This window comes from Ambystoma mexicanum, chromosome 1q (genome assembly GCF_040938575.1).
Source record: "Ambystoma mexicanum isolate Mex_15411 chromosome 1q, UKY_AmexF1_1, whole genome shotgun sequence".
In the NCBI taxonomy this organism is placed as follows: domain Eukaryota; kingdom Metazoa; phylum Chordata; class Amphibia; order Caudata; family Ambystomatidae; genus Ambystoma; species Ambystoma mexicanum.
In genome coordinates, this window is record NC_090922.1 from 634,258,580 (window position 1) to 634,285,275 (window position 26,696).

General features: G+C 52.1%; 1 protein-coding gene across 2 annotated transcripts in view; it reads right to left on the reverse strand.

The window, feature by feature from the left end:
- Positions 1 to 26,696, reverse strand: part of ABCD3 (ATP binding cassette subfamily D member 3) — a 949,084-nt gene that overhangs the window by 84,275 nt on the left and 838,113 nt on the right. For both annotated transcript variants that reach the window (XM_069641211.1, XM_069641209.1), the window contains one exon: positions 25,451 to 25,555. In XM_069641211.1, the coding sequence (XP_069497312.1) occupies positions 25,451 to 25,555 (105 nt within the window). The remainder of the gene's footprint in view (positions 1 to 25,450; positions 25,556 to 26,696) is intronic.

Below are 26,696 nucleotides of genomic sequence, written 5' to 3' on the forward strand. Positions count from 1 at the left end.
AGGTGCCGTGGACTGAGAGATCGTCCAGTGTGGCTCCCCAGTCCTCGAGCAAGGAGTCTGTGGTGATGGTGGCCTGCGGAGAGGGTGGCCGAAAGGGCTTGCCAGTCTGTAGGTTGCAGTCCATGGACCACCAAGTTAGGTCCGGGTGGAGAGATGGAGGAACGTTGATCATCTCGGATTGAGAGCCCAACTCCTAATTCCATGAGGCCGCGAAGTGGAGCTGAATCCTTCTCATGCTTAGTCTTGTTTGCGGCACGGCTAACAGGACCGCCGCCAGTAGACCCAGGAGATGTTGGTACCACCATGCTGCGGAAGTGGGCGGTGGCCCTCTTGATGGCCGAGATTTTGTCTTCCGACGGGAAAACCCTCTCGGAGCACGAGTCCCAGGAATGTCAGTCTGCATAGGGAGCATCTGTGACTTCTTGAGGTTGAGCGAGAAGCCCAGGTCGTGCAGTGTGTTCATAAGGGCATGGGAAGAGTGGTGAACCGCTCCCAGAGATTTTGCCCAGACGAGCCAGTCGTCGAGGTATGGGTAGATGTGGAGGCCCTGTGCTCTAAGGAGGGCCGTCACAGCGTTCATGAGTCTGGTAAAGAACCTGGGGGCCGAGTTGAGGCCAAATGGAAGGACTTTGTATTGGAAATGGTAGCCCATGATCCTGAACTGTAGGAAAGAACGATAGTGTCATATGCGACTTCTTGAAATTGAGGGAGAAGCCCAGTTTGTGAAGGGAGTGGCAGGTGATGCTGAGATGATCCAAGGCTTGTTCGGGAGAACTCGCCCTGATCAGCCAATCGCCAGGTAGGGGTAGACATGAACCCCCCACTCTCCTGATATATGCTGCCACCACCACAAGCTTGGTGAAGACCCTCGGGCGAATGGCAGGACCCAAAACTGATAGTGCGAGCTGCCAATTGTGAACCACAGGCATTTCCTGTGCTTGAGATGGATCGGCACATGAAAATAATCATCCTGCAGGTCCAATGACACCAACCAATCATGAAGTTGGAGGGCCTGAAAGGTCTGAGGAAGATTGACCATTTTAAACTTGTCCTGCCTGAGGAACTTGTTCAAGTATCTTAAGTCCAAGATGGGTCTCAGTCCTCCGTCCCTTTTGGGAATTAAAAAATACAGGGAATAGCATCCCTTGCTCCTCTCTGCCACAGGCACTGGTTTTATAGCGCCTTTCTCTAGCAGGGTCAAAGTCTCCTGCACAAGGTGCGGATCCGGAAACCTCAAAGAGTGCTTCCCCGGTGGATTGTCGGGAGGCCGGCGTAGAAAAGGAAGGCAGTAGCCATGGGCTATTGTTTCCAGAGCCCACACATCTGAAGTAATGGCTCGCCACTCTTCTAGATGCTGAGACAGCCTGCCTCCTACCGGTGACAAGGAGACAAGGCCCAAGAGTGGTTTTGCAGTGGCAGCGCTTGATGGCAAAGAGGCTGCTGCTTGAGCGACTTTGGCACCTCTACCTCATCCACCGCAACAGGGTTTACGTTGGCCACCCTGAATGCCTCTCGCCCTTCCAAATGAGTAGTAGCGAAAGGAGCCACCCCTCCACTGCTGTCCCCTAGGATGAAAAGGCAGAGGTTGTCGAAGAGCTGAGCCCAAAGATTTGGTAGCTGCTTTGGAGGTCTGCAACCGCTCAAGGCTCTCGTCAGCCTTGCTGCCAAACAGATGCAACCCGTCAAAGGGCATATTGACAAGACGGGCCTGCACATCTGGTGCAAACCCGGACTTCTGCAACCACGCAAACCTGCGCATCACAGTGCTCGTAGCCATGGACCTCCTGACACTATCTGCAGTGTTCAACCCAGACTGAAGGGATTCACACATGGCATCCTTGCCATCCTTCACAATGGCAAGCAAGCCATCCCTTTCTTCCCCTTCGGGAATATGCTCAGCCGCTAAAGAGATGCAATTCCACAGAGTGTGCAAAAACTTTGCTAAGGCACAGGTGGAGTTGGCTGATCTCAACGCCATACTCCTAGCAGAAAATAGCTTGCATGCCCATCCATCCATGCGCTTATCGTCCCCATCAGGAGGGATGGTAGGGTACGCTGCCTGCTTTGAGGGGGCCTTAGCCGCCTGAACCACCAAACTCTCCGGAGTGGGGTGTGTGGACAGGTAGCTGGGGTCGCTACTGGATAGGCCGTATTACTTTGTTAGTGACTTGTTCACCACCGAAATACTCTCCGGGGATTTCAAGTAACAGCCACCCTCTTTTCAACACCACATGAAATGGCAAAACCGGGTCGGACCCTGATCCAAAATATCTGTAAGATCGTCTTGATCAAATTGCATCAGAGACCTGGGCCAGCCTAGGTACTCCACAACTCTCAACATCTATCTCTGATAAGAGGAGTCGGCATGATCCCCCGGATCCGGACGACTAAACTCCATCTCCAGGGAAGTGTCAAGGCCACTGGTGTCATGCAAGGACTTACACAGATCCTCCATCTGACTGTCCTCGGAAATGACACACTCCGGAACACCAGCAGTACCATATGGAAGACCAGATGAACCAACCTTCTCCTCAGACCTTTCTTCCCCATAAATGTCCTGAGTGACTTAAAGAAGTCCTTCCTAGGGAGAGGAGTATACCTCTTCTCAGTCTCAGTCTTCATAGACTTAGAAGTAGACTTCCTCAGAAGGTACAGAGTCAAAGGGACCTCCCCCAGGAAATTGGACCACTCAATGCCTTGTCCGAACGAGTCCTCGAAGGTGCCTGATGTTTATCACGCCGTCCACCCGGGCCCAAAGGCGTGCGAGTATCCGGCCGAGACCTTTGCCTGACGGCTTCGTCAGAAGGCGCGGATGGAACTGTACCTTTGGACTGAAACAACTTCACCATCTGCACCCGGAAAGCATCCCACTCCTCCGGGGTCAAGGATTTGGTGGGGCAGGTCAGCTTTTTCGAGAAGGCGTCTTCCAAAGAGGACGAGCAAGACTAACGGTGATGTCACTTCCTGGACCACCTTGACGAAGTGGCATGAACCGCTGCGGGACCTAGAGCGCTTGGAACTTTTCCGACGGACAGTCCCCTCTCGACTGGCCGGTCAAAAGACCAGTCGACTTAGATGTATGGGCTTGGATACCCTGCCTACCTTTAATTTCCCCTTACGTTCCCGCAAGACCTTGGCAGTCAACGGCTGGCACTTCGAACAGTCATTCGTAGCATGGTCCTTACCCAGGCACCACAGACAAATTCTGTGCGGATCCGTAATCGACATCTTGGAGCCGCAGTCCCAACATTTGAGGCGAGATCGCGGGGTCGTCGGGGTAGAGGACATAATACGGTAACTTAACAGTAACCACGAGGCGCGCCGAGTTTTACCAAGCAAACACGTTTGCGGAAAAACGGAACTGAGGCTACCAGCGCCGTGCTACTTATAACATCCAACAATGTCACCCTTGACAGAGGCCTTCGAGGGACATCGACCTGACGCCATCGACACAGGGTGCCCTATGCCGAAAAAATGTCCCAAGTAGCACGGCTGTGGACATTCCATGTCATAGATGAGGAATAAGTTAGAGGACACAATCCATTCGAAGGCTTGCGCTGCAAAGCTGCAAGAACCACATTGAGATCCCAGATTGGGTGTGGCCTATGCACCAGTTGAAAAGTCTAGACAATCCCTTAAGGTGGCCCGTAACCACCGGGTTGGCGGCAGAAAATTTGCTCTGGGAAATTTTTGTAAGCCCCAAGGGCTGCCAGATAAGTGCAGCACATATCCACCTGAACTAAAGAATGAGCCAGGTGTGCTGAAAAAGACAGTACATCATCCAGAGGACAGGTGACCGGATCCAGACCCTTGTCACTAGCCCAATGGCAGAGCAGTCCATTTACTCTTATACTGGAACCGAGTAGAGGGTCTCAGTTGTCATCTGAAAATGGAGCATGCCGAAGCCTCAGCTGGTCAGGAACCAGGCTGCCAGCGCCAGCTTGCCCGGGTCCTGATGTTCCATCGCCCCGCCCTGCTGCCTCAGGAATCCCCTGCAGTATATCGGAAGGTTGACAGGACCCTGAGAGCACAACTGCAGCAGATCCGAAAACTAGGGCCTTGCCAACAGATCTGGAAGACATCTCCCAGACCCTGTCCTGCACATGAAGCAAACTGGGCACTTTGAATTCAGATGGGATGCGAACAAATCCAGATCGGCGAACCACCAATGCTGGAACAAGGGCAACTCTCACTCGTAGATCTTGAAACTCAAGCAGCTCTGCCGGTCCTCTTCTGCACTGCTGTGCCCCAGGAGGTGGTCTGCTGAAATCCAAACTTCCAATCCTAGATTGAAACCGCCTACATGCAGGGGAGGGGTTGGGGGGGCGTGTGCCACCCTGCTTGTTCATGTAAAACCTAGTAGAATCGTCTGTCCTGACCGAAACAGACTTGTCCCTGATGAGGGGCAAAAACATCTTGAGGGTCAGGCCCACTGCCCTGAGATGGAGCAGATTAATATGCAGGAGTGCTTCTGTCCTGGACCATACTCCATGAATTGCATTGCCTTCCAGAGTAGCCCCCTAGCCCGAAAGAGAGGAGTCAGTCGTCACCAGGAGGGTAGGCTCTGGTCGGGTGAAGGCTGCTGCCACTGAAACATTGGAATCCATCAGCCACCAGTGAAGATTGGCTAGTAGGAGTGGTGGTATTGGGATCCTGTCTGAATGAGACCTGGTCTCCTGATTCCAATTGGCTGCCTTGCGGAGGGACAGAAGCCTCTTGGGTTTAGGAAACACCTGCTGATCGGTAGTATTCCAACCAACGCACCCCTAGGAAGACCAGTTCCTGAGAGGTGCACAACTGTGACTTCCTCTGGTTGAGGGAGAACCCCAGCTGATGGAGATCTGCCAATCTCTGGGAGGAGTGTACCACCCCTTCGGGTGACGGCGCCCTCACAAAACAGTCTTCCAAACAGTCGTAGAAATAAGGGTACAGTTGATGGCCTTCCGAGCGGAGAATAGCCGGTGCTGTGTTCATCAACTTCGTGAAGACACGCGGAGCCGAGTTCAGGCCGAAGTGCAGCACCGTGTGCTGAAAGTGGTACAAGATAATAATCGTGAACCGCAGATGGGAACACGCAGGTACGCATCATTGAGGTCCAGGGAACACATCCAGTCCCCTGCACACAGACTATGTGCACGGGAGTAATCATCTTAAAGTATTCCAGCAGTAAAGACAGATTTATAAATGACTGGTCCAGGACAAGCCTCAGGTTAGCCTGGTTTTTCTTGGGTACCGCAAAAATCCAGGTATAGTACCCGGAGCCCCTGTCTAGAAGTGGAACCGGTTCAATCATCTGCATCTCCAAGAGCGAAAGGATCACCCCCGTAAAAGGACCCTATCTGACAAAGAGGTGAAGAGGATGGTATAGGCAAAGCAAAAGGAAGGCTGAAGCCCATGGAGACTATGGACAGGATCCACAACTTGCTGAAAAGACACTTCTGCTGTCCTGCAACCAAGCCAAATGCCCCCCCCCCCACAGGCGAGCTGTTTTCCCCGACCTGGACGTCAGAGGCGGGGGCAGAAGAAAGGGAGCAGAAAAACCTGTGCAACGTCCTCTGCTGCTTCCTCACGTTGTTGTTGGGCGACCTGTCAGGCCTCTGTGTACCACGGTCCTGGAATCCCTTGAAGCTGGAGAATGTGCAGGGCTTGTCCTTGTTCCTGCCCTGGGACTGAGGGAAGGATTTCTGACCTAGTTTTGTCAGGATGGCCAAGGACATGGCGGTTTGAGTGGAGGTTTCCTTCTTTGTCAACTCGTCATCAGTTGACGAATTAAAAAGATCCACGCCCCCAAAGGGCAGATCCAGGATCCATTCCTGCATGTCAGATGAAAACTTAGTGATGTGCATCCACGCCGTTCTTCTCATCTCAACCCCAAGGCAGAGCCCTTTGCTGGCTGTGTCGCTGTGTGAGACTGAAGACTCCAGGAGCTCCGGGCATTTGCCAGCCCGACATTGAAAGAGGCTTGCTTGTCCGAAGGTAGGTCAGGTAGACATTCCCTGAGCTCCCGGCCACATCTTCTGGTTAGAAACGGCCAAGAGGGCGTCTGCGTTGGCCGTAGATGCAGTCCTGAGCCGCAGATACAGTCCTGCGTTAGAATAACAGCGCTTTCCCAAAAACCAGAGGACTTTGCCTTCCTTGGAGAGGCAACTGGAGGTGACTCCTGTGGAGGAAGACGACAGACGATTGTTTAGAATACAAGGAGGCCGCGGCCACCACTGAGGAATGCGGCTGCTTGTGGCAGGCAAGGGGGATTGGCTCCCCATCCGTCAGCCTAAACCTGCTGTCCAACTTCTTGTTCATCTGGGCGTTGGCCCTGGGCTTCTCCCAGACTTTTCACGCCACTTGCTGAACATCCTCCTGGAGAGGGATGCCAGACTGGACCGTGCTGCACTTCCAAGAACTCTGCTAGCACGCCTGAAGCCTGGGGGAGCTTCCTCAGGCAGAGGGAACCCCAAGAACTCTGCCAGGTCCTGAAGGCTGTTATGAAAGGCCTTAACAAATGCTGAGGGTTCATCGTCCTGGGAGTCATTGTCATCATCAACCCCCCATTCCCCTTTTTCACAGACTGAGGGGAATCTGGGCCCTGGGACATAGGTGCCAGCGGGGTCCTCCCTAGGTCCGGAGCCGCAGACTGATCCAACGGCTGTTGAAGGGAGGCATTGGTGGTACAGGACGAGATGGAGGGGTCAGAACAACCAGTAGGGCCTGGACCAGGGGAGGAACCCGCAGTGCTGGAGGAACAGGAGGTGTGCCCAGAGGAGGAGGAGGTCAGAGCGGTGCCACCTGCGGTATGACCTTCACAATGTCCTTCAGGAGCCCGTTCATCTGAGGGGAAGGCATGAGGAAGAGGAAGCGCTCGAAGAGGCAGTCCTCACAAGCCACTGGGTCCCTTGGGGCCCGGCCCTGCGAGGTGCTGGGCCTCCCAACCTGGTCGACGTGCCTGGTGCGTGTAGATGTATCCCTGAGGAGACCAGAAGCCTGCACCATAAGATCTGCTGCCACTTCCAGAGGGAAGGGGGCTGGGATCATCTTGCAAAGCCCGTTCGATGGGCGAAAGCACTGGCAGGCCCTGACCCTGATCCAAGATGTCCACCGGCCTGGCAGACTCTGCAATGTTCCTCTCTGCAATTTTGAATCCTTGCACCACATCCTGGATGGGAGGGCCCGGAAACAAGAGAGGATACTGCTTGGGTCTTGCACCCGAATCAGAGTCGTCGACCTCAGAGATAGGCACTGAGCCCTCAGTTGGACAGCCGGTAATCATAACGCCTTTACTCATGACATTGGAGCAAGCACCGGTAGGCTGGATGCCCTCTGCACCTATGCCGGTAGCCGCGTTGGATCATGCTGAGGACAGACTCTTGGCGTTGGCACTCAACGATCCCTTACTCTCTGGGGTAGAAGAGGACAAACTTGATCACCCTTCCGAGGGCAGCCTGGTAGGGCCCAAGCCCCTCAGCTTGGGATCCGGTAGCCAGGACGGCCTCAAGTCTATCCCCGAAGCACCCAGAAGAGACACTGTGCACCTCGGCTTGGGAGTTGGTAGCCTGAGAGGCCTTTGGCCTGCCAGAACCTGAATTTGACGAAACTATCTGTGGGAAGCCTGGGGAAGAAGTCGCTGTGCTGTGGAGCCGTGCTCAACAGAGGGCCTACATTGTCTTGACGAGAGGTCCTAGAGACAAAGTATTTAAGGTGGGTAGGAGAAGTATGGAAGATCTCCCTCCACCGCAACAACTGATTCTTCAATACCCTGTGACCAAGAGCGCTGCTAGCCAAACATGTGTCCCAGCAGCGGTCGGGCCCTAAACACTCAAGATCGAGTGTGTGGAGGTCCGAGGCAGGAAACGAGCAGTCCCATGAGGCACATCTTGTGTATTCTCCTGCGGCCGACATGCATCGGGGGAGGCGAGGCACCTAACGGAAGTTAAATAAGATTGAAAAAACAAAACGGGGAGCAAGCGGAAAGCATTGTGCTGGCTTCCAGGTCAGACACCGTACATGTGGAAAAAGGGATTGAGGTGAGGCACCAGAGGGCAGGGGCCTCAGTGGGACATGGCCCTGCCCCTTCATGCGATACTAAATTTAAAGATAAAGCTAAACGTTTTGCTGCCAAACATTCCAGTACCGTCCCCATGTTGGGGGATGCCCACCAGGATGAAGGCAAAGGGACGGACGGGCGTACGTACGGACGGGCGTACGTACGTACGTACGGACGGGCGTACGTACGTACGTACGTACGTACGTACGTACGTACGTACGTACGTACGTACGTACGTACGTACGTACGTACGGACGGACGGGCGTACGTACGTACGTACGTACGTACGTACGTACGTACGTACGTACGTACGAGTATTGCTGTGAAGAGGCTGCCTGCTTTGCTTTCTCAATCACCAAGCGGTACCTCCCAGGGTGGGATGACTTCCTGAGCCAGTGGTTATGGACCCGGGGGCCATATGGGGAAGACCTCTGGTCTCTGTTGCATGGCAGGTAATAGCAACAGATACCCCTTGTATGGACAACTTCCCCAAATGAGACGCACAACTCTGGAAAGGGAAAAAATAAAAACACTTTGCTTGCATTCATACGCCATTAGCAACAATAGTTCCAATACAGTTAGACGCCAACCTGCGCTTGATGCAATATTTCAAGCTTGTGGTTTATTTACACTCCCATGCCACTGTCTCCTGGCAGAGCGCTTCCCTTGCAGGGGGATACAATCATGCAAACCCACCACAAACTGTCAATAACAGTACATTCAGGGAATTTTAAAAGCTTACCAAGAAGGAACCAGAAAGCTACACTAGGGAAAGAGTAATCCAAGAAGGCAAACAGGCCAGATGAAAGTTTGACTATGCTGTCTAGACCCAAAGTGAGACTAGGTGCACCCGGGAAAATAGCCAAACCAAACTTGCCCCATTTATAAAACATGGGTGACGGCCACTAATGAGGAGCCCAAACCCAGGACAGCATTTTAAATCATAGACTCCAACCAGTTGGGGTGGGTTGTTGGCGAAGGTGTTGTGACAGGTGATTGGAGAGCAATGGAGAGAGATAAGAGGGATGTATAGGAGTTGGAGGTGCTGGAGGCAAGAGGGGTATAAGGGAGAAGAGGTGGTGGTAAAGTTTGGAGGTGAAGGTGGTACAAAGGAGGAGTAGTTAACAGGCCATAAGACTGAGAGGGAGGCCAGTCCCTAAACCCCCGGTTGGAGAGGGCAGGCTCCAGAACAGCCCTAATCAGGACCAGATAATGGGAGGAGGAAAGATCCAGGGAAGGAGGCCAGAGGTGGAATAAGTAGTTTGATAACAGAAGGGAGACAAGCACCATGGGAAAAAAGGGGTGGTCTGAGGCAGGATAATTGCCCCTGCGTGCCATCTTATCACACAGAAGAATCTATATCAGCAGTTATGCAAGGTAACCACTCAATTGACCTAGATACATTTGTGGTACGAGAATGGTAATAAGGTTTGGGAACCCTGGGAAACCCACAACACCATTGGGGAGGTGAGACAGTATTACACCCAGCACGAGAGACTTGGTTTGATTTAGTCATTGTTCTGGTTTCCCATTTTTTTGTTCTGTGTACATAAACCTAGTGAACCACACTTCCCGAGTATAGTCATTAGTGCAGCCTTTGTGGGCTTGCTGACACTGCATATGGAAAAAGTCTTTTTGCAGATGCATTTAATTGGGGTGTTGAAGAAATTAACATGGGGTGTGAAGGACAATATAGTGACAAAGATGACAGCCAGGTGTCATGCTTAAAGAAAAGGGGTTTGGGAAGCCCTAGAGCAGCAGGTCAATTGAAAGTATGAGGCGCCAGAACACCTTTCAAGCAATCTGTTCAGGGAGACAATTATTCAACCACAACGAGAATGCTTTGTGCACAAGCCTTCAACTATCTCTGGAATCTTATTATAGTAGGATATGTCGGTGGGTGCTGTCAGCGTACATGTTGAATTTTATGTTTTCGTTAGATTATTTTTGCTAGAGGGACTCCACAACTGATCATTGACACCTGTGGTCCCAGCTTTAATTTGATCAGTACAATCTGCAAGGAAGGGCATAAAAGACGCAAAGGGCATCCCTTTAATTTCACATGTCTTCCAGCCAACCTTGTAAGAGATTGTGATTGCTGTTGAAATACATTGACAAAGCCAGTAACCATTTCAGATATTTCTGTCCAGAACTCAGAAGGAGGGCAGGGAAGAAACTTCAATCATTTCTCTTCAGGGAATGCAAGAGGGAGAGGCAGTTTTGGCTCCGAAGTCTTCAATTTGTTTAGAAAAACTGTATTGAATCTTCACATCAGTGTTACAGTGCAGTGGATGAAGATTTAGACTGAGGTAGATACTTTATTTCTCAGAGGAACGCTAAGGTTTGTAGAGGGTTATCAATATTTCAATTCTGCTTTGCGGATAGGCTTCTTTGGCTCTTCAGACTGCCTTTAACCACAGATGAATCTGGTCAAATGGACATTTGTACAGCACTTAGTTGGGTTGGTTGGATTTTGGTTAGCCCCATTTGAAAGAAGCATCTGTATTCAAAGCCTGGGTGCAGTCATTCACATGCTTCCATGATGCCTAGGGGTGCACATTTTCTATAGAGAACGTGTGTCAAAGACTGCAGATATATTGTTGAAGCAGAACTTCCCGTCTGCTGTACTTTGAGTTTGTCAATCTGTAGACAAAGGTGTGATCAGACCAGGACAGTGCTAACAGTTTGAAGTCCATATTGACGTTCTGGGTAGAAAACATGTGCAGGCTACGCCTGGCCGCAAGTGTGGTTTGTTTAACGTGTTGAGTGAGACCAGAAATCAATCATGTGCTAATGTGTGATGTGATTGGATAACATGCAGAAAATGCCTATGGTACAGAATTGTTTGGATATGGAGAGGAAATGGTGGGCTAATTCTATTTAATGAGAGAAGATTGCACAGGGTGCTCTGTATGGACGAGATCGCACTAATTGGAGACAATGAAGAACACAGTTTTGATGTCAATCTAAAAGCAACGGGGCATGACAGTTTTTCTTTCATCTCATTACTCCTCTGTTTCTTTTCATTGTTATGCCTAGAAGACCTAGAAAGTGACTGATAAGAAGATTATCGGTACAAAGTCCAATACCAAATAACAGATGAGGGATCGAGTCCTGCTGTAAATAAGTTCAGTTGCTGTACGGTTTACCTTTGCTTTACGTGGGCATGTCAGAGATAGCATAAAGTGGAAGGAACAAGTTACTTACCTGTAACTGTTGTTCTCCAGCATGGGTCTGGCATGGATTCACATGCTCATGAATATTCCCCGTCAGGCTGGGAATTCTCGGTAAAGAAAAATCAGTATCGGTTTCGTTTCTGATCTGTCTTTCGTAGTAGTAACCAATCACTGATCTCTGAGTCATACTGACCACAGCCAATGACTGCCATCTCCCTAAGCCCCGCCTCTGGCAGCCATCTTCAGATTTGGTAGCACATGAAGTGGCAGTATGACCAAGTGAAGAGCCGCAGAGGGGTAGGCGGAAGGGTTCGCATGTGAATCCATGCCAGACCCATGCTGGAGAACAACAGTTACAGGTAAGTAACTTGTTCCTTCTCCAGCATGGGGTCTGGCATGGATTCACATGCTCATGAATAAAAGAATACATAGCAGTACACACATGCACAACCACGGGAGGTGGCAACAGGCTCAACATTAAGCAATACAACAACTCAACATTAAGCATCTCTTACCTTCTCACCAGGCTCACCTTAGGCGAACAGGTTGCGCAGCACTGCTTGGCCGACCCTGGACTCCTCCCTGCAATCCGGGTCGCCACAGTAGAATTTCGTGAAGGTGTGCGTCAACCTCCACGTAGCAGCCCTGCAGATGTCCAGCAGGGGCACACCAGATAGGAACGCCGTGGTAGCTGCGATCGCTCTGGTGGAATGGGCTCTCGGACGGCCGGGCAGCGGTCGGTTTGCCAACCAATGACAGTACATGATACAGCCGGAGAGCCATCTAGAAATGGAAGCCTTTGAGAGAGCTTTCCCCTGATTGACAGGTCCAAAGTTCACAAAAAGTTGTGACGTCTTCCGAAAACTCTTCGTGCGGTCCACGTAGAAATTCAGCGCTCTAGCCACATCCAGCGAGTGCAAAGTCCTTTCAGCCGGCGACGAAGGTGGAAGAAAACAGGCAACACCAAGGGTTCGTTGAGGTGGAAGTCCGACGGCACCTTGGGCATGAAGGAGGGGTGCGTCCTGAGCACTACCCTCGTGTCGTGAAAAGTCAAGTACGGGGGCTTGCAGGAAAGGGCCTGGATCTCTACCACCCGTCGTGCGGAGGTGATGGCCACAAGAAACGCTGTTTTCCACGACAAGAACTTCAACGGAGCGGAGTGCAGAGGCTCGAACCGAGGTCCCATGAGCTTGGTCAGCACCACGATGAGCTCCCACGCCGGGGCCGGAGCCTTCACCGGCGGGAACGATCTGAACAGTCCCTTCATGAATTCTTTCACCAGACAATGAGACCACAAAGACGTCCGTCCCGTGGTTCTGGTGTATCGGGAGATCGCAGCAAGATGAATCTTGATGGAAGCGTGCGAAAGTCCAGCCTTGGCCAGCGTCAGTAGGTAGGGCAGTACTTGAGGAGCCGTAATCCGTAGAGGGTTAATCTTCTGTGCGTGGCACCAGACAGAGAACCTCTTCCATTTGTGTCCGTAGCATTTAAGAGTTGAGGACGCCCTGGCCTTTGCAAGAACCTCTCGGCAGTCGGCCGGTATGTCGTAACCTCCAAACTCTAACGCTGCAGGAGCCAGGCCTGCAAGCTCAGCGACTTCGGGTCGTGATGGAGGATGGCGCCTCCTTCCCTGGAAAGAGGATCCGCGTCCACTGGCAGCTTGATTGACGGGGACGCTGACAAGTCCAGAAGGTCCGGGAACCATATCTGCCTCGGCCACGCAGGTGCGACGAGGATCATCCTGCACCGTGACCTCTTGAGCTGGTTGATGAGCCGGATCAGCAACGGCAATGGAGGGAACGCGTATAGGAACAGGCCCTCCCAGTGGAACGAGAAAGCATTGCCCATGCTCCTCGGCTGTGGAAACCTGCTGGCGAACCTACGGCACTTGGAGTTCTGTTCGCGACAGCGACGATCGATCTGGGGTATGCCCCACCGTCGGAAGAGGCGGTCCACTAGATCCTATCATAGTTCCCACTCGTGGCACGAGCGCAGCTCTCTGCTGAGCGAGTCGGCGATGGCGTTTTTTATTCCTGCCAGATGAAACGGCACCAGAAACATCCCTTGGGCGACGGCCAAATGCCTCAGATCCTGCGCCTCCTTGGACAGGGCTGGGGATCTGGTACCGCCCTACTTCCTGATGTAGAACAAGGTGGTGGTGTTGTCGGTGAAGATCCTCACCACCTTGCCCTTGAGGGACGGAAGAAAGGACTTGAGGGCCCGAAACACTGCACGGAGCTTCAGGACGTTCATATGGAGGGACTTCTCCGTCGGAAGCCAAAGGACTCTTGCGTGCAGATTTTCGGTGTGCGCGTCCCACCCTTCCAGGGAGGCATCCGTGGTCACTGTCTTCTGGTGGCCCGGGGTCTGGAAGTCCATGCCCGCCGTCAGATGCGTGCGGGTGCCCCACCACCGGATCGCTCGTCGGAAGCTCTCGTCGAGTGTGATCCTGTCCTTGAAGCTGCCCGTCTGGATCCAGCGAGCGTCCAGGAACTCCTGTAACAGGCGCATCTGAAGCCTGCACAGGCGGATGAGATAAATGCAAGAAGACATTCCGAGGAGGGATTTGATAGACCTAACCCTGGCCGCGTCCGCAACCAGCATCCGCAACCAGCATCCGCTGCACCTTGCCCAAGATGGCCCTCGTCCTTTCCTCCGACGGAGAGGCCAGAAGCGCCACTGTGTCGAGTTTCGCTCCCAGAAACAGTGAGTCTTGCGCGGGCACCAGGTGGGACTTGGCGTAGTTTATGGAGAATCCCAGGTCCGTGAGTAGTTGGACGGTCCTCGCTGTGTGCTCCGCGGCAAGCTCCCTTGTCTTTGCTCGGATGAGCCAGTCGCCCAGGTAGGGGTAGATGTGGATCCCCTCCAGGCGCAGCCGCGCCGCCACCGGTGCGAGGCACTTGGTGAACACCCTGGGTGCTGACTTCAATCCGAAGGGAAGGGCTCTGAACTGGTAGTGACGCCCTTGGACCACGAATCTGAGAAACTTTCGGTGTCCCTTTAGGATGGGGATATGGAAGTAAGCATCCTCCAAATCCAACGACGACAGGAAATCGCCCTCCTCCAGCTGACCCAGGAAGTGCTGGAGGGTGACCATCCGGAACTTCTGTGCCTTGACGAATTTGTTCAGTCGTCGTAGGTCCAGGATGGGACGCCATCCTCCTGTCTTCTTTACGAGGAAGTACCTTGAGTAAACTTCGGAGCCCCGAAGCCTTTTTGGGATGAGCTCGATGGCGCCTTTCTTGAGCATCGCCTGTACCTCCAAGAGAAGTTGAGGGACGTGATGTTCCTTCCTGGCCACGGGGGGGACGCGCGGGCACTTCTTTAGAAACTCGAGCGCGTGACCCTGGGCCAGGGCGTCCAGCACCCAATGGTCGGTGGAGATGGACTCCCACACGCTGACGAAGTTTGCCAGCCGGCCTCCCACCGGGATGCTTCGGTGGGGGCCCGACCGCACGGCCGGTTCAGTCCTGCTCCGACAAGGCTTTGCCGCCTTGTCCTCCCTGGCGATGACGGCAGGGTCCGCCGACTTGCCTCGTCCCCTGTAGGCTTCCTGTGACGACGAACGAGCCGCTTGACGGTAGGTGGAATATCCGCCGCCGGAACCTTTGGAGGCACCCTGCTTGCCTCTGGTGCTCCGAAAGGGCGGCCGTCGTTGCTGGAGAACACCAAGAGCCCGGGCCGTCTCTGTGTCCGTCTTGATGGCTTGTAGGGAATCGTCCACTGTTTTCCCAAACAGGTTGCTCCCGTCGAACGGCATGTCCAAAACTCTGGTCTGCACGTCCTGCCGGAAGTCTGTTGCCTTGAGCCATCCACGCCGTCTAAGGCACACGCCGTTGCCCAGCTGGCGAAATCCAGTGTCAGCGATGTCCGTCGCTATCGTAATGGCGTGGTCCGATGCCACTTCTCCTTCCTGCAAGATCTCTAGGGCCTCCGCCCTCTTGTCGTCCGGTAGGAAGTCCAGCAGGGGGGCGATCTTGTACCACAACTCCCAGTCGTAGCGGGCTACGATAGCCAAGGCGTTGGCAGCCTTAATCCTCGTTGCTGCGGATGAGATGACTCTGCGTCCCATCGTGTCCAATTTCTTTCCCTCGCCGTCCGGGGGGGGGGGTGACGTAGAGGCCAAAGCCCCCCCCCCCCGCTTTCTTCCTGGCCGCCGCGGAGACGACCGAGTCCGGGGTCAGCTGTGCCCGAAGGCACAAGGGGGCCGCGTCCGGGACCCGGTACTTCTTCTCGTACCGATCCCTTCTCACAGGCGTTGTGGATGGGTTCTTGAGGAGGGCGAGACCCTCATCCCAGATATCGTCCAGTAGAGGTACAGCGAGGACAGTCTTCCTCTTGGTCTCGCGCCGTTGATAAAGGAAACCTTACTTCTTCTCTTCCGGGCAGAGCTGGAAAAGCTCGGAAGCCCTGGCGATCATGGCATGAAACGATCCAATCTCGTCGGGCGGGGAAGCCCGGGGAGGAGGTGAGGACAGAAGATACTCGTCGTAAACCTCGTCGTCTGTACCCGTCGCGGCTGTGTCCGTCCCCGTATCATCCCCACGGGTCGTGGACGGGGAGGAGGTGGAGGATGAAGCCTTCTTCTCTTAGGAGGAGGGCTCCCAGAAGGGCCTGGCTCCGGGTCCCCCGTCGGGAGCGGTTCCTCCGTTGGTGGTAACGGCAATCTCGTCCTTATCTCCGAGCATAAGGACTGTATAGCCAACAAAATGGACGCCGAATTGTCTTGCGGCACTGGTTGAGGGGATTCCGATGGGCGGTCAGGAGCCTCGTCGGCACCCTCGACGTTCATCGTCTCCTACGTTGGGGTCCCTCCCGACGGGCTGGTCTTCTTCCACGCCAATGCCGTGGCTTAAGACTTCGATCAGCTCCTCTTCAGAGGTTGAGGCCGAATCCACAACGACCTCCTGCCCCCCTTTTTCTTCTCCATCGGAGGTTTCAGGGGGGTCCTGTAGATGGGCTTGAAAGAGGACTCCATCCGCGGTGGCAGGGAGACTCTGGGCCCCGAAGTCGCCACCACTGGTGTAGTCTCCACAGGCTGAGCTAGGGCTGCCGCGACTGTCTCGATAGAGGCCTTGGCAGGGTGGATCAAGGCGTTCACCACCTTCGGTGCGCTCACCACCTTCTCCTTGGGGGGAGGGTCAACGCCTCGCTCCCCCTCCGATGGGGCCTTCGAGCTCGACCGGGGTCTCTCCAGGAGCTTTGGCGGGTTCTCGGCCTTCCTCTTACCCGAGCCAGAGCGTTGGCTCGTGGTTGATGGCGCCGGGGAGGATGCGCCCTGCCTGGCAACCGTAGAGCCCGACCGTTCGACGCTCCCGGTGCCAGCGGACTCGCGGTGCTTGGCCTTCAGATGGGCCCCCGTCGCCGGGGCGCCCTCAAAGGTGTTAGAAGACCGCTCGGACTTCTTTTTCTCGCCCGACGGGCTCTTCCCTTCCAGCCAGTTGGCGAGACGCAGATGGCGGTCCTTCATGGTCTGCTCCGACATATTGCCGCAAAACGCACAGTCCTTCTCCACGTGCGTCTTGTCCTCATGCAGGCAGTAGAGGCAAAGGGAGTGTTTGTCCTCCTTAAAGACATTCTGAAGCTGGCATCCAGGGCAGACCCTGAACCGCTTTCCGGGCGTCAAGCTTCCCTTCTCCTGGGCCATGTCCGGTATGGGCCTGAGAAACTTCTGGAGTCCTCCAAAAGCGTGGCTCGACGAAATCTTCACCCTTGAGGGGCGTAGAGGAATCCGACACGGGTCCCCGTTGATCGGATAAAGAAACGGTGGAGCTTGAGGCTCTTTTGACCGAAAAAAGAGAATTTTCCTATGAAAAAGCACGAAAACGCACTAAAGCTCGAGAGGAATAGCACGAGGATCCCAACACTTGAACATGCGGTAAAAATCTGAAGATGGGTGCCAGAGGCGGGGCTTAGGGAGATGGCAGTCATTGACTGTGGTCAGTATGACGCAGAGATCAGTGATTGGTTACTACTACGAAAGACAGATCAGAAACGAAACTGATACTGATTTTTCTTTACCGAGGATTCCCAGCCTGACGACGGGGAATATTCATGAGCATGTGAATCCATGCCAGACCCCATGCTGGAGAACATGTGTGCACTGCACCAGTTGTGCATTTATTTTTATTTTAACTGCTTTTAAAGTAGGGTTTCCATGTTCGTGACCACAAAAATTGAAATAAGATAAAATCAGACATAAAAGGACCAAATTCACAGTGTATCTCCGAAAATGTCCATCTGCTGGAGGAGGTGGTGGTGGGAAAGGATGACGAGTGTTGCATTGGCAGGGTATGGCCCAATGTTAGTACTGCTGGCAGAGAGATGCATGGGGGCCAGTGCGGTTTGCTCCCTTCGGTGTTGTCCCTTTCAGAACTGTTAACAGTTGTGTTAGATTTGATTACCAAAGTTTCAGGATCCTGATTCGGGTGCTTGTGGAGTGGTGGCGTGAGGGGTGGGAGAGAGGAAGAGGAGTGAGGGGAAGGGAAAAGAAAACATGTGCCCCCCACCCCCACACCGCCTCTATCCACCCTGCCCCATTCATGTACATTGGTTGTTCTGGGTACTGTAGAGTTCCTCTTCACTATCCCATCCTATATATTTCAAGTTCTCCTTCATATATTGTGGAATCCAATGTCACTTTAGAGCCAAAGAGCTAACATGTCTCAAAAGATACAGCGGGCTCCTTAGAAACATCAACATATGATACCTGCTGAATGTTAAGTGCCAGGATTTTCTTCTCCCATTCTCGAGTCAACATATTGAATCTTTAATTTGAACAGTGGAGTACACTCAGTTTCAATCAATTGAGCCTTCTTGCAGCAATCATTTTTGGATTTGTCAGTAGTGTCATTATGGCCATGCAATACAGCTTTCAAACACTAAAGTGGTGGGAAAAGCTTGATCTTGGACTTGAACTGTGAGGGAAGAGAAAATGTTTGCTCGGATTTCATTGATAAGCTTCCAAATGGGTGACCAGTCTTTACAGATGTCCACCTTTTTGGTGGTCTTTATAGGCGTTTGTTCATCGGGGAGTAGACAGGGTCACTTCAAAGCAACTAAAACATACAAACAAAAAGGAAAACAGGGTGAGGAAAGCAGTATAGGGGCAGAGGAGAGGGGACAGTGGGAGTTTTCAGCACTGGCTTTAAAACAAACACAGTAAAGAAGGTCACTGTAGCACAGATGGAAATGCACCAAAATGGCGCCCTCCGAATTCCTACTCCCGAAATTCCAACCATTTATTTTTTTCGACCCCCTCATACACCACATATATATCTGGGCTGGGGGGTATGGGATACCCCTGCATATGCATCTGGTGTAAAGGGGGTTGAAAACCCCCCCAAAAAAACAAAAAAGTTGGCATTTCCCACCGTTGGAATTATGGCCGTCATAATAATCACATAAATCCGTACAGACCCACTAGTTAAGAAATGGAACCTTGGTGTGCAGGGCAAACCCTCAAGTAACCAGTTTATTCAACCCCTGTCTGATAGTTTTTCAAATGAAATTTTACTAGACTTTGCAGTGAAATGAACCCCCCCAAAACATCCATGCAACTGTAGACATGGCTGTGATACTATTCTGCACGCCAAAGTGGGACAATAGCTGTGCAGTACTGCCTTTTGGCATTGAAAACTTTGCCCCTTTCAAACCATTCTTAATTTATCTTACAATATTTCTCACTACTATGAAATAAGGTTTAAATTACTTACCTGTAACTATTGTTCTCCAGCATGGTTCTGGCATTGATTCACATGTCATGAATATTCCCAGTCGCCAGGCTTGAAATCTTAGGTAAAAGAAAAAGCAGTTTCATTTCTCTTACAAACTGTATTTCTCCTTTAAACCAATCACTGTCCTCTGGGTCATATTGCCCCATCCAATGACAGTCCTCTTCCTAAACCCCTCCTCTGGCAGCCATCTTCAGATCAGGCAAGTACGTAAAGTGGCAGTATGACCAAGAAGAGCTTCAGAGGGGCCGGAGGAAGGGTTTGCATGTGAATCCATGGCAGAACCATGCTGGAGAACAAAAGTTACAGGTAAATAACTTAACCTTCTCCAGCATGGAATCACATGCTCATGAATAACGAATACATAGCAGTACATTACACAACCACGGGAGGAGGCAAGGCTCAAAAGAGCAATTATAATTACCCCTGGAATAGACTCACCCCAAGCAAACAGGTTGCTTAGCACTGCTTGGCCGACTCTGGACTCCTCCCTACAATCCCTGTCGATACAGTAGAATTTCGTGAAGATGTGCGTGGACCTCCAAGTAGCAGCCCTGCAGATGTCAAGCAGGGGCACACCACACAGGAACGCTGTTGTCACAGCGATCGCTCTGGTAGAGTGGGCTCTCAGGCGGCCGTGCAGCGGTCGGTTAGCCAACCGATGACAGTGTGATGCAGCCGGAGAGCTATCTACAAATGGAAGCCTTGGACAAGGCCTTCCCATGGTTCACAGGACCAAAATTCACGAACAGCTGTAAAGTCGTCTGAAAACTCTTTGTGCGCGTCACGTAGAACTTCAGGGCACGAGCAATGCCCAGCGAGTGCAAAGCGCTTTCAGCTGGCAACTAAGGTTTCGGGAAAAAAACAGGCAACACCAACGGCTTGTTGAGGTGGGCTTCCGACAGAACCTTCGGCATGAAGGAGGGGTGCGTACGCAGCACCACCCTCGATTCATGGAAAGTTAGGTATGGTTGCTTGCAGGATAGGGCCTGGATCTCACCTACCCTTCTGGCAGAGGTGATGGCCACAATGAAAGCAGTTTTCTACGAGAGAAACTTGAGCAGGGCCTGATCCCCCATGAGCCTTGTCAGAACCATGTTGAGTTACCACGTCGGGGTAGGAGCCTTCACCAGCGGGAAAGATCTGAAAAGTCCTTTGAGAAACTCCTTGACGAGTTGGTGGGACCAAACTGAAGATGTTCCTGGTGACCTGGTGTAGCAGGAGATAGCTGCCAGATGTACCTTGGAGGAGTGCGCTAGTCTGGCCTTGGCCAAGGATATCAAGTAAGGCAGGATCTGTGGGGCCGTGACCCTCAAAGAAGTAATCTTCTGAGACGTGTACCACAGAGCGAAACGCTTCCACTTGTGACCGTAGCATTTCAAAGTCGACGACACACTGGCTTTGGCGAGGAACTTCATGCAGTCCACTGGCAATGCATATCCTCCAAACACTAGGGATGCAGTAGCCAAGCCCTCAGGTTCAGCGATCCTGGGTCGTGATGCAGGATTGCGCCTCCTTCTCTGGTGAGAAGATCCTGAACCACTGGCAGTTTGATCGGAGGCGACGCTGACAGGCTGAGAAGGTCTGGGTACCAAACCTGCCTCGGCCAAGCCGGGGAGAGGAGTATCATCCTGCACTGACATTGTCAGAGTGTGTTGCTGACTCATAGGAGGAGAGGGAATGAAGAAAACGCATACAGAAACAGCCCTTCCCACGGGAAGTAGAAAGCGTTCCCCAGACTCCTCGTTAGTGGAATCTGCTGGCAAACATGTGGCATTTGGAGTTCGCCGGTGTCGCGAATAGATCGATCTGGGGCCTGCCCCACCTGAAGAAGATCCGGTCCACCTGATCCTGCCGAAGTTCCCACTCGTGGCACGAGCGCAATTCCCTGTTGAGGGAGTCTGCAATGGTGTTCTCGACTGTCGCTAGGTGAAGAGGGACGAGGAACATCCCTTATCCGATGGCCTAGTGCAACAAGTCCTGCACTTCCTTGGATAGCGCTGAGGATCGAGTTCCTGATGTAGAATATGGTGGTGGTGTTGTCAATGAAGATCCTCACCATCTTGCGCTTCAGAGACGGAAGGAACGACTCGAGGGCCAAGAACACAGCCTGTAGCTCCAGGATGTTGATATGGAGATCCTTCTCCTCTGGCAGTCACAGGCCTCTGGCGTGTAGACGTCCGGCGTGGGCTCCCCATCCTTCCAGTGTGGGATCCCCATCCTTCCAGGGAGGCATCCGTGGTGACGTCTCCTGGTGTGGGGGGTTTTGAAATCCAGTGCCTTGGGCGATGTTGGAGCAGATGCCCCAACATCTGATCGCCCAACAGAACTCGTTGAGGAATCATGTCCGTGAAGCTTCCAGAGACCTGTATCCAGAGGGCATCCAGGAAGTCCTGAAGCGGTCACATTTGCAACATGCAGAGCCAGATGAGGTAGATGTAGGACATCATGCCCAGCAATGACTTGTTGGCGCTCACTGTGGCCGTCTTCGGGCACGAGTCAGCCAGTCATCCAGGTACGGGTATACGTGTATGCCCTCAAGATTCAGATGGGCCGCTACTGGCGGTAGGCATTTTGTGAACACTCTGGGGGGCCAACATCAAGGCGAAAGGTAAAGCCTTGAACCGATAGTGCTGTCCCTGCACAATGAAATCTTGTGAATGGGGGCGAGGAAGTAGGTGCCCTCCAGGTCCAACCATGTAAGGAAGTCTCCTTTTCCAGTTGTCCGAGCACGTGTTGCAGCACGACAATCCTGAACGTTTAGGACTTTAGGTAATTGTTCTGACGTTGTAGGTCTAGGATGGGCTTCCAGGCCCCTGTCTTCTTTCTGACACAAAGTATTGTTAATAGAATCGGGAGCCCCAGAGCCATTGGGGAACTAGCTCTACCGGCCATTTTCGCAGCACGGCTTGCACCTCTTCCAGAAGCTGACGGATGTGCTGCTTCTGACGGGAAACCGGAAGGATTCGCGGACACCTGCGCTGAAACTCCAGGGTGTGTCCCTGGGTGGGAGATTCCAGCACCATCTGTTGGTGGTGATCTTCTTCCACTCCATGACGAACTTCATCAGCCGGCCTCCCACTGGAGTGCACGAGTGGGCGTCCGACGTCCTGGCCTGTTCGGGCTTGATTCTGCGTGGGAATCCTGCCCTGCGGGTGACAACAATGCTGTCCTGGAAACGGCCTCTGTAGGCTTCCGGAGTTGAGGACCTGGAGGGCTGATGGTACGAAGTGGAGAAACCTTTGGAAGACCTGTTCGACTTTCCCCTGGAGAAGCGACAAGAAGAGCAATGCTGCTGCAGTACCCATGGAACGGGCTGTCTCTGTATCCGCTTTGATGGCCTGAAGGGACTCGTCGATGACCTTCCGAAATAATTTCTCTCCGAAGGGCATGGCCAGCACATTCGCCTGGATCTCCGGACGGAAATTTGTGGCGTTTGTTTGTTTGTTTATTTATTTATATAGCGCTCTTGACCCAGAGGTATATGTGCGCTTTGAACATCAGGTTACAAATAACAGACAATGGTACAGTAGTAATAAGCCATAGGAGAGCTGAACAAGAAGGCAGAAATGCATAGATAATAGTGGTCAAACAACATAAGTAAAATTGGAGATAGGGTGTGCATACATATGTGGTAGGACAGTTATTTGTTGATTAGCCAGGAGATGACCTTAGTTCTGAAGACCTTAGTTCAGCCTTGGCGACAGAGGCAGACACTGTTCAACATCTGCCGGAATCCCGTATCCACGACGTCCAACGCCACTGTGATGGCATGATCAGATGCTACTTCGCCTTCTAGGAAGAGAGCGATTGCGCCCATTCTCTCATCGTCGGGGGAAGAACTCCAGAATAGGCCCAGCTTGTACCACAGCTCTCTGTCGTACCTGGCTAGGATTGCTAGCGCGCTGGCCGGCCAGATAGTGGACGCCGCAGTGAAAATCACCTTCCTTCCCCTGGTGTCCATCCTCTTCCCCTCGCTGTCCGGAGGGACTGAAGACAAGGACAGGTTGGCCGGCCGTTTCCTCGTGGCTGCCGATACCACCGAATCTGGTGATGGTTGAAACCTCAAGCACTTCAGTGCAGAGTCCGGCACCCAATACGTCTTCTCCAGACTATCCCATTTGGCTGGAGCAGTGCAAGGGTTCTTCATGAGGGACAGGCCCGATTCCCACACAATGTCCAGAATAGGCACAGCCATAATAAGTCTTCCTCTTGGCTTCGCGCCTCTGGTACAAGAAACCATCCATCCTGGTTTCCTCGGACACAAGCTGGAATAGCTTGGAGGCTCTGAAGATCATGGGGTGGAACTATCCCACCTCATCCAGTGGGGACAACCTATGTGGAGCATCCAAATGCAGAGACCCGTCCGCTACGGCGATGTCCTCGTCATCCGTTGTTGTGGCCGTATCCGACCCCTTGCCAGTGTCTGGGTGTACTAGGGGAGAAGGGGCCCAAGGTGGAGGTTATCATGGGGGTGTCAAATGATACTTCCTCTTCTTCGTTGGAGGCTGATCAGAGACCTGGGGGACCACCAGGACCGGGGGTATCCTCCTTTGGATCTCTGACATCAAGGTGTGCAGGGTCGACAAAATGTCCAAAAAAATGGCCCTCGGCTGAAATAGCAGGACTAGGCCCTGCACAGTCATCCTCCTCCTCCTCCTCCTCCTCTTCCACATCCTCATGGACCATGTATAAGGACTCCTGGTCATCGTTGTCAGTGGACCAGATCTCCATGGCTTGGGCCACAGCCTTGGAGGGCTGTTTCAGGACCTCCACGCCCCCCCTTTTTTCTCCCCTGCGGGTCTTGAAAAGGGGCCTGAGCCCATTTCCACACTTCAGGCGTGGCAGCAGACTTTGCCAAAGTCACTGCGGCGGTGTTGCGCCTCGGGGGCGGGGATACCTACTGCACTGCAGGGGCTACCTTCGCAGGGTCAGCGCCCGTAGCCGCCGTGGTAACAAAGTACTAGCCTGTGCTGATTGGGCCTGCATGGGCTGTTCGCTGCTTCTTGGATTTCTCCTGCAGTTTAGCCGGTATAGATTTCGTTTGAGGAGGGGCTCCATTGCCGAGTGGCAATGGAGGCGGAGGGTGATGAGGATCGCACCCTATCCTCCTTGGGAGCTGCTTCCACAGCAAACCCGGTGGACTCAGACTTACAGTTCTTGGCCTTGTCTTGGGCTCCCACAGACGATGCGCCCTCAAAGGACTTCGAAGACCGCTCCCCGAACCGGCCAGTCCTGGGTGAGGCATGACCCTGTTGGGAGCACAGGTCAAAGGCCTTGGCGTTAAGCCACGCTGCCAGTCTACTGTGTCTGTCCTTGGTCTTCTTGGAGAACCAGAGGCGTATCTCGTACTCCCCTTCCATATGGTCCGGATGCAGGCAATAGCGGCATTGCAGGTGCTTGTGTTCAACAAACACATTCCATATCCTGCATTTGGTGCAGGGCTTGAAGAGGGACCTTCCCTCCTCCCCTGTCATGGTCGGAGGGCACGAAGTAGGCCTGATGGCCTAGAATCTCCGACGCTCTTTGCTCTTGAGAGGCGCTGAAATGCACCGACAAAGAGTCTCTGCTGGTGGCAGATGGAGAAAAGAGCACACCGGCTCCTTTGGAACATAAATAGAACCTTTTTCTGTCGTAAAACAAGAAAAAGTAGCTCGAAAAGCAAACGCAAGGCCTCCCAACACTGAAGCGTGTGGTAAAAATCTGAAGATGGCTGCCAGAGGATGGGCTTAGGGAGAGGACTGTCATTGGATGGGGCAGTAGGACACAGAGGACAGTGATTGATTTAAAGGGGAAATACAGTTTGTAAGCGAAAGTAAAACGGTTTTTCTTTTACTGAGGATTCCCAGCCTGACGACGGGGAATATACACAAGCATGTGAATACATGCCAGACCCATATGCTGGAGAAAAGCAGAATTGATTAGCTGCTGGTCAAACTTGCTTTGTTGTTACTTGTTAGTACTGGACTTTATGGCACGATTTCCACCTAATTTCAATGCAACCTCCTGAACCATTTCCTCAGTGAAACTGTGCATACCTGAATCGTCTGCTGTGTCTTCATTCTGCAAAGACAACAATGGGTAAAGAGCTACCAAAAGTGAGGAAGGTGGCGTGGCACTTCATAGTGCATGTACATGCAATGTCACTGAAAGCCACCTTAAGCTTTGTGGCACTCCAAGCATAGCAACCTAATGCAATTGTTTTAAGCATTCTGGGAGGCAGCCAATGCAATCATAAATGGGTGTTGCTATTTGAGAATGTCCCTTTGCCTTGATTGCAAAGGCACAGTGGGTTAAATGTTTTGATACATAGGTGCAGATTGTAGATCATGGGGAATGTTTCTCCCTAAATGCTACGCAGGTGTGTTTGACCAGTCATTTCACTACAATAGGATACGTAACTTAGCAGTGAAATATAAAAAAAACATTTTGAAGAAATGGAACTTAACATGGTCAAATGTAAAGCATGGAAAGGTTTCTCAGCTGACGTTATTAAGACATACCTTCCTGCAGTGGCTGTAAATGTAGCCTTCCACATCAACACTAACAGCACTGGTGCATTCATCCAAAATGGCAAACTGTGGTTTATGGTAGAACAGCCTTGCCATCTAAACACAAAAGAAAAGAAGATCATTGCATGACATTCACACATTTGACAAACACTAAGACTTACATGTGCACTGTTATATGCATAGAGACAAAAATAGTCAAAGGATCATCTACTTACTGGTCAGAAAATGTTTGATATCATTTGCCCCATTCACAGGTGCCCTTTCCCTCAATCCCCCAAGCAGCCTACAAGATGCAGAAGTTGCATTCAGTAAGTAAAAAGCAGAGTGTATGGGCCTCATTATACAATATTGAGCATCCTTGGGGCATGGTAAATCCTCCTGCCAGACGGAGTGTGATGCCAATTGCATTTAACTCAAGTATGGCGATACAAAAAAAGTGGCCTATTTTACCTATAATCACACAATTTGATCACATCGTCCACATGATGGGTGGAAGATTTTGAATTAATCTCAACAACTGGCAATGCTCTTGCCAGCCTTATGAACCACCATTTTTAGCCCGTCTCCACCATTGCACAAGGGACGAACAAGCCATATGCAAATCAGTTTAGTACTGCCACCAATGTGCTTAACGATACGTTGACTCTCCCAAAATGTATACATTTTAATTCTTTTTAAAAGACAGTCATGTTCACTCTTTTCCAACCAAATAAAAACCCATTTCCTAAATGATTGTCTTGCTTTATTAAGCTAGTATTGTCTAATCTATGTGTGAGCAACGTTAACATATTTCTGTTGGGTGCTGCTCATCATACAATGCGGTTTGGAGAATATCTTTCATGTTGCAGTTTATTTTTCTTTTAGTTTGGTCCCTTCACCTCTACTGTGCATGTACTGAACCACTTCTGCATGCTGGGAGCCGCCAGTCATGGGATGCCTTTCGTGCAATATTTCTGCAATTTTTGCATGACTAAAAAGGTGTGCGTTGCTGCCTGCGGATGTTTGTGTACTTTTTGTTGTGTTTTTCATTCCATTTGTCCATGCAGGTCAACTGCATATGTTCGGAAATCTCAAATGTGTTTGGCTTGTCAAAAATCCAGGGAATTTGTCCCCTCTCCACAAGGCGGAGCCACCCCCGCTTGGACTAGGGAGACAAGACTGCTAAATCCAACACCCTCTTGTGGGGAGGGCTAGCGGGATCCCACTGGGGCTTACTCCCCTTACCCACTTTAGCGAA